The 11,731-nt window shown below is 47.8% G+C and overlaps 1 protein-coding gene across 1 annotated transcript in view; it reads right to left on the reverse strand.

The window, feature by feature from the left end:
• Nucleotides 1-11,731, reverse strand: part of LOC102436882 (astrotactin-2) — a 483,991-nt gene that overhangs the window by 313,180 nt on the left and 159,080 nt on the right. The window contains exon 7 of the mRNA XM_023755930.1: nucleotides 304-454. Within this exon, the coding sequence (XP_023611698.1) occupies nucleotides 304-454 (151 nt within the window). The remainder of the gene's footprint in view (nucleotides 1-303; nucleotides 455-11,731) is intronic.

The following is an 11,731-nucleotide window of genomic DNA, read 5'->3' on the forward strand; positions in this document are numbered from 1 at the left end:
ACCCCATTCCCAAATGAGCTGCAAGCTTCCCGAAGCCAAGAGCTTTCAAGGATCTATTGTACATTGGGGACTCAAGTTCTAATATCTTACTTCATTCTCTCAACAATTCTACAGGGTAGGTTTAATTGTCCCACTTTACAGATGAGGAAACTGAGGCAGCTGATGTGCTGAGGCCACAAAGGTAGGAGTGGTGAGTAGTGTGATCCTCCTTGACCGGCTCCCCTCACAGGGAGGGGCTTCCCGCAAGCAGCCTTGGCACCTTGGCCTACCACCATGTTCATGAGTCAATCAATGGGCACTTACCACACAGCCCGAGGAGTCCACCCGGCGGTCAGACACGCACTTGAAGTTTCGAGTGCAGCCCCCATTGTTCCAAGAGCAGTCGCGAACCGGCCCAAAGGAGGACAGCAGGTCATTGATGGTTTCGAAGTAGGTGGACAGCATCGCTTCTTCCCTTGGAGAGAAAGGGGATGGTTAAACCCCAGAGACATCTGGATCAATAGATTTTTAAAAATCTGTGCATTCATTACCTTTAATATCATTTATTATATGTATAATCAAGAAAATGATACAAAAACCTTTCTAAAAAGAAAACAAGAGAAACAAAATAATCCAATAGGTTTATCATCCTATGACATGATGTGTGTCTAACTGTGAGAAATAAGGTTGTACTTGGAACTTTGTACCCTTTATTTCACGAATCTTCATAATTTTGGGAGGGAGGCATCCAAATTCCACTCAACCAATAGGGAACGGTGGCTGAGGAAGGTGAAAAAGTGTCTTACTGATGACCACCAGCTCACAATTGGGCAGAACGGGAGTTTGTGCCAAGCTCCTCCCACTACCCAACTCTTTAACGTCCATCATTTATGTTTCTACAGATTCCAGACCTCCCCGGGGTAACTCTTCAAAATGGGCACACTCCTACTATTCTGACTTTGTGGATATATATCGAACTATATAAGGGGTGGGACTTAGCCCCAATTACACAGCCTGTAAAAGCCAAGCCACAAATATTGTGTACAAGCCACACCATCAAGACTGGTAACAATGGATGTGAAAAAGGTCATGGGATTCTAGGCAAAAGCATGACTGCTCCCAAATGAGGTTCCCAAGAGATACTGGACAAGGCACCGTGATTCATGGCTCTTCCAGAATTCTATTAGATGAGAGATACAGATGGAAGTTTCTGGAGTCTGTTTTCCTGAGAAAGGTCCAGGCAAGGAATATTCTAGCACTGGACTATCTAAGATGCCCACCATTGCAGGAGATAATAAAGGGGCCCATGGGCCATGAGAAGAGACACTGTGCTCTTCCATGACATGTGACCCGTAGAATCCGGATCTGTGAGAGGGAGATGCCTGTACATGTGCACGTAGCAAGCAGAGGTCCTGAGAACTGTTGGTGATGTCCTGGGCCACCCTCCATCCCTTCTCCTATCCTTTCCCTCCTCAGGCCTGGAGCTCCAGGGTTTGGTCTCCTAGCTTCTTTCCTGTCTCCAGTCTTAGTGCCTTCTGTCTGATCTTTGGCACCAACTGCCCGTGAATTGTTAAATTTCAGCTCTAATTGAATACCTCACTGATCAACAGCTCTCCATTACTTATAGGAGAAAAATCTAAATTCATTTCCTTGGCTTTCAAGGTCCTTTATGATCTGGTCCCTGCCTGCCTGTCCAGCTACATTGACCCGTCCTCATATTCTCTATCTGCCAGCCATGGGCCTCTTCCCATTCCCTAAACACACAGTATCAGGTCAGATTCCCTGAAAACAGACTCTGGAACAGAGGGGTGCCCATAGGGCATCACCAAGGAGCCCACGTGGGATACAGGTGGAGGAAGTCGAAGGCAGGATTGGGCAAAGGAGAGGTTGGCCTGAAATATGGATGATGCTATGTAGATTTTCAGCCTCAGCTGGTCCTAAGGGGAGCTCGGAGCAGCTGTGACGGTCTTTACAGATGTCCCTGACGGAGGCAGGGATCCAGCCAGTCATGGGCCAAGTGCTGCCACCTGGAAGGGGTATCCTTGGGTGAGGCAGTTCCCGGTGGCTGAAGGAAATGCCCAGAAAGGGGCACAGCTGTGGACCATCAGCCATGATCTCGAGATGGGAGGGTCAGCCCTGAAGAGGGGACCTGAATACCATATGTGCCTTCACCTCTCTGAATCCTTAATCATGGTGTTCTGTATGATTCCCAAACTTTTTTTGGCCATGCCCCACCTAAGTATCTCTCAAATCCTGATGCCCACCCTGTGACATATCATTCTTATTCAAAAAGTGAACTCCCATTCACATGGAGGAAGCCTAAAAGGCCATTCACTTGGTCTAAACAAGCTTCCAAAGAACATGGCATCCATGAAAGAGAAAAATAAAAGAACAAAAGGACAGTTGAAGTACTGAGGAAGAAATTGTTAAAATAATAATAATAATAATAATATAAAGTGATATGAAAAAGTAGCAAATAAAATTTTAAAACATATGATAGAGAACTGAAATGCATAACTATGTCACAATACGTATTTATATATTTATATACTGTATATGACGCCCCTAGAACCATAAGAAATGCAAAAAATTCACTGTTAATAACTCGTTCTCACCTTAAAAATCAAATAGCCCCCTTGTGGGGCGTGTGCCCCACGTTGGGAACCACTGGTCTAGAATGCTCATCTTTGCCTTTTTTTCCCTGTCACATTCCTAAAAATCCTTCAAATTCATTCATTCATCCATCCATCCATATATTGCACTGCTTTCTGAGTGCTTGCTGTGTACCAGGCACTGTTCTAGGTACTGGGGATGCAGCAGCGACATTGGGCAAAGCTCAGCTCCCCAGAGCTTACTATGTCTGACCTCCTCAGTAAAACCTTCTCTACCTGCGCCCCCCGCCCCAACCAGAATCAATTCCTTTTCCCTTTGAGAACACTGTTTATTCTTTTATCTTATTGATCTCAATCAGCTCTATGGTTTCCTAGAGAGACTGTACGCTTTTGAAGTGAAGAGTTCAAGATTCACTCATCCCTCCTTAGCCCCCAGCACAAGGCCTGGTAAGAACTTGCACTAAGTAGATGTTTTTCCAACGCAACAAAGAAGACACCAGAAGGCATGGATGCAGCCACCACCCATCAGTAGTCTTCCCGAGAACCTGCCCACCCCACCTCTGGGTTCCTGGTCCAAGTCCTCCCTGCTCAGGCTGAAGTGCAGGGCAAAGGAGGAGATGATGAGGGAGCTGCCAGATCCTTCCTTCCTCCCTCCCTCCCTTTGTACAGAGTGCGGGCAGGTGACAGGGGGGTGGGGAGAATGAGTAGCTCCTGAACTGAAGCCCTTGGGATACATGTCACTTTTGAGTCATGGAAAGAGTTGAAGATCCTGAGGCCACATCAAGGCTACTAAAATATTAATCTCCTTAGAGGGAGGAGTTCAAGTGGGAAATGAGAAGGGGAGATAAAGAGAGAGGGAGAGATCGTCTGAGAAAGTGTGAGAACAAGAAAAGAGATCAACATGTACAGAAACTGCTAGAAAGGAAGAAGAGAAACAAAGAGGCAGAAACAGTCATCCAGAAGAAGAAGATGTATGTATGTATGTATGTATGTATGTATGTTTTAGATAGATGCATGAATGGGTAGATGGGTAAATAAATAAATGGATTGATAGACGGATGGATGGATGGATGGATGGATGGATAATAGATGGATGGATAAATGGGTGGATAAATGGATGATCACATGGATAAATGGATGGATGGACAGACAGATATGGATGGACAGATATACAAATAGATATGGATGGACAGACATATATGGATGGACAGTTAGATGCATAGATAGATAGATCCAGAAGAGTATCATAAAGAGAAGAAGATGGAGGCAGAGGTGTAACAAGAGAGACAAAAATAAAAATTAGGAGAAAGAGAGGGGGAAGCCGAGATTCTAAAAGGAGAAACCATGAAGGAAAACAGAACAACTGTGTGCATGTGGAGGAGGAGGAGAGAGGGAGGGGAGGTGGGGTGGGGGAAGGAGACAGAAAGACAGAACGAAATGAAGATAAGACACTGCATGAGTGGGAAAGGGCACAGATACCGGGAGAAGAGAAGGGAAGGCCAGAGAGAAAGGAAGGACAGAAGAAAACAAGAAAGAAAGAAAGAAAAAACCTTCAGCGGAACCCTAGACAGCTGGCTGAACAAAGAAGGAGGCTGTTAGCTCTTTAAAGGATTGATTCTGAATAAACATCAGTTACGTAGGGGCATGATTTAAAACACAAGACCTGCCACGGGCTGTGGCTGTCTAGAGAGGAGACTGCGTCAGGCTGGGGAGTGAAGGATCTGGGCACGCGAGAGCAGCAGCTGGAGGCAGAGCCTGCACTCTCCTCACACAGGACTCCACCCCTCACTTGGCTGCTGAGCCCTGGGTCTGGGGTCTGCTGAGCTTAGAGCTGTCCCATCCAATCTCAGGGGGCAGAGGGGTCAGGGGAATGACACTGGGAGTGGTGGTGAGCTGGAGTGACAGGCAGATGTTGGTGAGAGTCCCAGCTTTGCCAGAAATCACATCATCACCAACATCACTATCATCTAGGATTTCCTGAGCACCTGCTTTGTGCAGAGAACTGTGCACGGTTCTTCCCTCTGCTGTCTCTCTTTTCTAAAAATCCTCACTTGAGGATATTTTTTCCATTGATTTTTAGAGAGAGTAAAGGAGAGGAAAAGAGGAGAGGAGAGGAGAAAGAGAAAGAGAGAGAGAGAGAGAGAGAGAGAGAGAGAGAGAGAGAGAGAAAGAAACATCGATGTGTGTGAGAGACACATCAACTGGTTGCCTCCTCAACATGCCCCAACTGATAACCTGCGACCCTTTGGTCTGAGGGCTGATGCTCTAACCACTGAACACCCGGCCATGGCTGTGCTGTCTCCTTTGATTACCACCACAGCACGACGGAAAGTGCAGTTTCACTCCCACTGTGCAGCTGGAGGAACTGGGTCTCGGGGACGATGTCACTTGTCCTGGTTCACACAGGTGTGCAGGTCTGCCTGGTCCAAGCCCAGCTTGCTCCGTGCCTTTGGGCAGGTCAGGGCTCTTGTAACAGTAAAGCTGGTAGAAATCTGGGCCCAGTCCCTCCGTGTCTTAGAGGAAGACCGGGAGGGCAGAGACGGTGCCACCTTGGCACACCTGCCCGCGCCACCTCCTGGCCTGTGTGCATGCCACAGCAGCCGCAAACCTTGTGAGAATAAAACGGGAAGGCACAGTGTATTCATATATTAGAGCTGCCGTAATAAGTACCAGAAACAGGGTGACTTCAAATAACAGGCACGTCTTCTCTCACGGTTCTGGAGGTTGGAAGCCCCAGATCAAGGTATGGGCAGGGCTGTGCTTCCTGGAGGCTGTAGGGAGAACCCTCCCTTGCCTTTCTGAGCTCCCAGGGCCCCTGGCAACCGTGGGCCTTCTTCGGCTTGCAGCTGCATCGCTCTGATGTCTGCCTCCATCACTGCGTGGCCTTCTTCCTGTGCCTTTTCCTCTTCTTACAAGGACATCACCTATTGGTGTGAGCACCCACCCTAATCCACTATCACCTTATCACCTAATCCCATCTGCAAAGATCCTACTTCTAAATACGGTCGCATTCTGAGGTTCCAGGTGGACATGACTTTTGTGGGGACACTGGTCGATCCACTGCTCACCGCTCAGAGGGATGTCCGCAGCTCACACAGGGCAGAGCTGGGACAGAAACACCTGCTTCAGGGTCCTGTTCCAATGTTCCCACCTGTCCCCAGCCCTTCTCACTCCAGACTCTGAGTCACGGTGTAAAAATTACAAGGACCACCAGGAAGCCATGTCTCTCTCATTTGAGAGAAGAAAGGACCAACATGAATGAAGTACCTCCCACACCCCAGGCAGAACGGAGCAGGGGTCAGCGAACTTTCTATACGGGGATCCACAGTAAATATCTTAGGCTCTGCCAGCCACACAGTCTGCCCCGACTATCAATCCTGCTTTTGTAGCACATAAGCAGCCATAGAAAATATGCAATGACAATAATCAAAATGCAATCAATGAGCATGGCTGTGATCAGTAAAACTGTGTTTACAAAGAGACACAGCTGGTGGGATTGGCAGTTAGTGTTCACATGGGAAACCCGCAGGTCATTGCTGGAGTGAGGACTTGAGCCCAGGCATGGCCAACTCCAGAACCATTCTTCCTCCCCCATGAAGTTTCTTCTGAGCCTCAGTCTTCTCATCTGTGAAGTGGGAACATCTTTCTAGCTCCCAAACATGTAGCGTTATTTTTGAGAATGCAATGACAGTGCATAGAAACTTGTTTTCCAGACTCTAAAACCCAATACAAATCTACTCAAATATTCATTCAAATATTTGAACACCTACTGCCTGCCAGGTACAGAGCTGCTTAAGATGATCTCTCTCCTGTGGCCTCTCTCTGTCTCTATTTCTGCATTTGAGCACCTACCACATGCCAGGGACTGAGCTGATTAAGATTATGGCTCTTCTGTGGCCTCTCTCTGTCTCCATTTCTGCACCTATTAAGTCCAGACACTGTCCAAGATATTTCCAAGCAGCTCTGACACCCTAATTATTTTTTCCGATAATACTGCTTTCAAAACGGAGTCAGCCAGACTTCGCCCGGCTGAGAGAGGCTGCCATCCCTCCCTGCCTGATCGCTCCTGTGTAAATGCAACACCTGGGTTCCATTTGGCCGAGTTGGCTGAGCCCCACGCAGGGTGAGCATTGAGCATGGCTGGGAACAGATGCTGACATTGCCTGCTCTTAATAAACACCTGGGAAGGTCTGTGCCACTCGCAGAGAGGTGTGAATGGATGACACGGGCCCAGACAGGGACACAGGGACGAGGCCCCCAGGGGTGCAGACTAATCATTCTTTGTTGATGACAGGCAGCCTTCTTTCCTGGGCTCCCAGGGAGGGAGGAACCAGGGCAAGGCTTGATAAAAAGCAGGCTTCCCTCCCAGCCTACCGCCTTGGGTTTCAGGGAGCCATCTGAGCCCCCGCAGCATGAGCAGCAGTGGAGACTAGTGGCTAGGAGACAGGTGTGTCTCCCAGATCCACTCACTGTGAGACCTTGGGCAAGTCTCTGAAACACTGAGCCTCCATTTTCTCATCTGAAAAATGGTGTGTGTGTGTGTGTGTGTGTGTGTGTGTATAATTTTGTTGTTGTTGTTGTTAATTCTCACCCTAGGATATTTTCCCATTGATTTTTTTTAGAGTAGAGTAGAAGGGAGCAGGGAGAGACAGAGACAGAGACAGAGACAGAGAGAGAGAGAGAGAGAGAGAGAGAGAGAGAGAGAGAGGGAGAGAGAGAGAAACATCGATGTGAGAGAGGCACATCAATTGGCTGCCTCCCACATGTGGCCAGGGATAGAGCCTGCCTATGAGGTACATGCCCTTGAGCCAAATTGAACCTGGGACCCTTCAGTCGTGGGCCGATGCTCTATCCACTGAGCCAAACCAGCTAGGGCTGAAAAATGGGAACATTAATACTTAGCTGGCAGAATTAGCTTGAGGAAGAAATTAGATAACATGTAAAATGTCCTGCACACAAAAAGTGCCCAATAATCAGTAGTAATGAACGCCATTTGGATGTCCCTCAAAGTTGCAAGAATGGTGACTTGAGAATGTAGGGAGCTCAATGCAGGAGACAGAAAGGCGGACCTGGGCACCATATTGCCCACTGACTCATTGAAAGCCTTTAACTGCTGCCCAATTTGATCTGGGCCTGGCTGGTTCCTGAGGCACAGGGGAACAATGTGACATAGTTTGCTAGGGAGGCGGTAAGACACAAACAAACAAACAAGTTGACCTAGCAATATAACTGGGGCCATAGGACCATAAAGAAGAGCCGCCCCCACCCCCTCTTGGAAGTGAGGCAACAGGCAAGGCTTTTCGGAGGAGGCGATATTGAGCCATAAACGATGAGCAGGAATTAAAGATGAGCAAAATGAAGGAGGGGGTGTGGGATAAGGGCATACCAGGCAGAGGGGATGGAATATGCTATGGCCTGAAGGTAGAAGAGGGGGTCCCCCCTGTGGGGGAACTGGCAGCCAGGCAAGGAGGCTGGGTGTTGAGGAAGAGGTGGGTGTGGCAGGCACGGGGCTGCCTGGCTGGGCAAGGTTTTGAGTCCCTGGCCTGGGCGAATCCGAGTTCAACCTGTGAACTACGGGCAGATCCTGCTTTTATTTGGATTAGTATTTTATAAAAAGCACTATGGCAACAACAACAATCAGAGCTAATGCTTATTGAGCATTCATAATACGCTATAGAATGTTTCGTTATTATGTGTGTCAGCCTTCTTAATATTCATAAAACAAGGAGGTAAATGATACGAACATCCCCATTTTATAGAAGAAACGGAGGCAGTATTTTGAGGAGTAAAGCTGTTTGGAAACCAGCTGAAGATGACGTAGGTACAGTGGCTGGCACAGGACTGTACAATATCCCAGTGACAGAAACAACAACGGCAACTACCGATTAAGGACTATGACACAAGAACTTGGGCTTAACACGGACTATCTCATTTCTTGCCATAGCTGAGAGGTACTGCTGATTTTAGCCCCATGTTGTTGATTAAAGAAGACATGCATATCTATATCTATGTTTATATTTATGTCTATATTTATGTCTATATCTATGCCTATGTCTATATCCATATCTATGTCTATATCCCTGTCTATGTCTATATCCTTGTCTATGGCTATGTCTATGTCAATATCTATGTCTATGCAGATATATCTATGCAAACTATGATCGATGCTTTAAAAAGACAGGGCACTGTGAGAGCAGACTGCAGAGGAGCCCATCTAAACCTAGGGAATGGGTGGAGGGGAATTGGACATGGGGGGAGGCAGATCTCCCTGCCGAGTGCTAGTGGCCTGATGAAGGTTTGTCACACCAGGGCTTTCCCCACGAGGGTCAGATAAAGCATGACCCTCACTCCCACCCCCCTCGCATGCACAGTGACCATGGAGTCCATCTGACCTCTGAGGACATCATTCCTTGGCAAAAAGCCTCCCCTCCTCCCTGTACTTGCTCCAACTGTTCAGTCACAGAAATTCTCCTTCTCGCCCCCCACTTTTCCTGCCCCTTGCAAATCCCATCATCATATTAAGAAGAAAAAAACAGAGGTTCAGTGACTGATGCTAAGGCTTGAGGATTATGTATTCATGAAAAGCCCACATGGAGCCATTGAGAGCCTGCACAGCTCTCATCTCCGCACAGCTCATTACCATGGGCTGCAGAGGGGGAGCCACTGGGTTCTTGGGAGCAGCTGCTCAGAAAACACAGCAGGGAGTGCGCCTGCCGCCCAGGGAGGGGGAGAACCTGGTGATCTGCGATGGCAGAGGGGGCTTCCCTGAGCCAGAAGAGCCACCATTGCAGAGCAGATGGGGCTGTGCCCTCTGCAGGAGCAGCACCGGCTGGAGGCGTCCAGCTCTGCCTCACTCTGCTGTGTGTCCCCAGGTGACCCTCTCCCCTCTCTGGGCCTCAGGTCCCACATTTATATGATGATGAGGTGATCTCTAAGGGTCCTTCCAGCTTAGATTTCAAATAAAAATACTTATTAGCTGAAAAAACTTGAACAAATCCTTCAAACTCTGAACCTCTGTTTCCTCATGCATGGATCACGGATAACAGCACCTAACTCTTGGGTTACCATGGCGACTACATGAGATGACAAAAGCTCCCTGAAGGCAGGGGCTCTGTTGTGCTCACTGCAGCCTAGTACCCGGAAAAGTGTCTGGAATGTTGCAGGCACCCAGATGTTTATTGGATAGATGGATGGATGAATGAATGAATGAATGAATGCACATTTATGTGAACCGCTCCACAATACCTTTGCTTTTATGTTGTGGTGGTCGTTAAAACCAAATAGCCTGCTTAACCTCAATCCAAAAAATTACCCGAATCTAGACAACAGAGTTCCTAACTTGGTGCCCAGAACCCCTTCGTCAGTCTGGAGAAGCAAATGGGCCACATCTTAAAATAATGTTTTTAAATGCATAAAATCAAATGCAAAAGGTGTTCCCAGAGAAGCCATTAATCAAAACATTTCTACAAAGCCAACTGTACTATCATAATATGCCTGTTCTTTATTGACATATTAAATAAAGAGCTCTAGCAACACAGGTAATAACAACCATCAATTGGAAGTAGCGATGAGCATAAACTATATTTTAAGACATCTGTGACAAAGGAAACAAGGGATAGGAGGAAATGCCAAATTACAATGAGACTGGAAAAGGAAAAATGTAATATTTCCCCGTCATTTCCCGGACCTGCAGTATGGACCCCGATGGAGAGCCCCTGCCTGGAGACAGCTTTCCCTGAACATCTGCCGGTCGGTGAATATAACCAGAAGCGAGGGTCCAGATAAGGAAAGACAGGAAATTAAAACCGACTATGATCACACCCAAATCATTCTTTCCTGGAGGGACGCATGTACAGCAGTGAGAGGAGGACAGGATTTGGATTCAGAAAAAAAAAATTTAAGTTCTCAAAGGTGTGCTCTTGCAAGAGTGACTTTCTTCTCTGTTTCCATTTCCTCGTCTGCATGGGCATCATTGCAATGCTTCCTTGCAGGGTGCCTGGGAGTCTGGGGGAATAAACAAGGCTAGGCACCTTGTGTTAAGATGCAACCGCTAGGCCCCCTCTGTCCCCCTCTCTTTCTTCTAGGGCTGGACAGTTATTGCAGCCACCACACATAGAGCTGCCAATGGACCACAATGGGGATGCATTTCAACACCTACTGGGTGCCAGGTATCTGCTGGATACCCAGCTCTCAGAGTTGCCCAGAAAGAGCCCCTTCCCTCAAGAAGTGCACCAGCCAACAAATAAAGGTTGTATAAGGAAGCAGAGTGATCGAGAGTCCCAAGAGGAAGCAATGAATTCTTCAAGGACTGACTGCAAACGGCTCCCTGGGGGAGGTAGCAATACACTGGCTCTGAAAGAAAGATGGGGACAATAAGGAGGAGGAGAAGGAAAGGAAGAAAGGCAGGACAGGTGGTAGAGGATAGAACAGTGGTAGCCAAAATGTGGGGGGGGGAGGGGCGGAGAGGAGAAGTAGGAGTGAGCCTATTATACAGGGGAGAGGTAGGCAGGAAAAAGGAAGCCCACCAGGCTCTGTTGTATGTGTTTTATAGACCCATTTTACAGATGAGAAAACTGAGGCTCAGGGCAGTAAAGTCATGTAGGATTCCCTAGTTCCTTAAAAGGGGAGTCATAATAGGAGTCCAACTGTGCTCCAAAGTCCCCATTCTCCCCCAGCATGGCACCCAATGACCCCTGTAGAGTACGTGTGCCCTTGGAGACAGACCAGCTGAGGGCAGCGGCGAGGGAAGAAAGGCCTCCGTCATGGCTCCGTCTCCATCTGAAAGAGCAAGTAGGACGGGAGGAGGAAAAGCAGAGAATGTACTTGGAGGCCAATGTTAATAGAGCTGTTTGGTAAACTTAATCTCACAGCCAATCAGGCCGGCAGACATGCTTTGTCTAGAAGCCCCGTTTCTCATAAACCCAGGGCTGAAACCTGAGGGCCTGTGCTGCTGGGAGGCCCTGGGTGCAGGAGGAAGCCACTGAGCCTGGAGGGTAGAAGCAGATTCAAGTCCTTGCTCTGCTGCTAAGGTGAGAGATCTCAGAAAGTCGCTTCCCTTTTCTGAGCCTCAGCTGCCCTATTTTAAAAACATTTTCATTGATTTATTGGGGTAACATTGCATAATAAAACCATATAGTTCA

This window comes from Myotis lucifugus, unplaced genomic scaffold (genome assembly GCF_000147115.1).
Source record: "Myotis lucifugus unplaced genomic scaffold, Myoluc2.0 scaffold_87, whole genome shotgun sequence".
NCBI lineage: Eukaryota > Metazoa > Chordata > Mammalia > Chiroptera > Vespertilionidae > Myotis > Myotis lucifugus.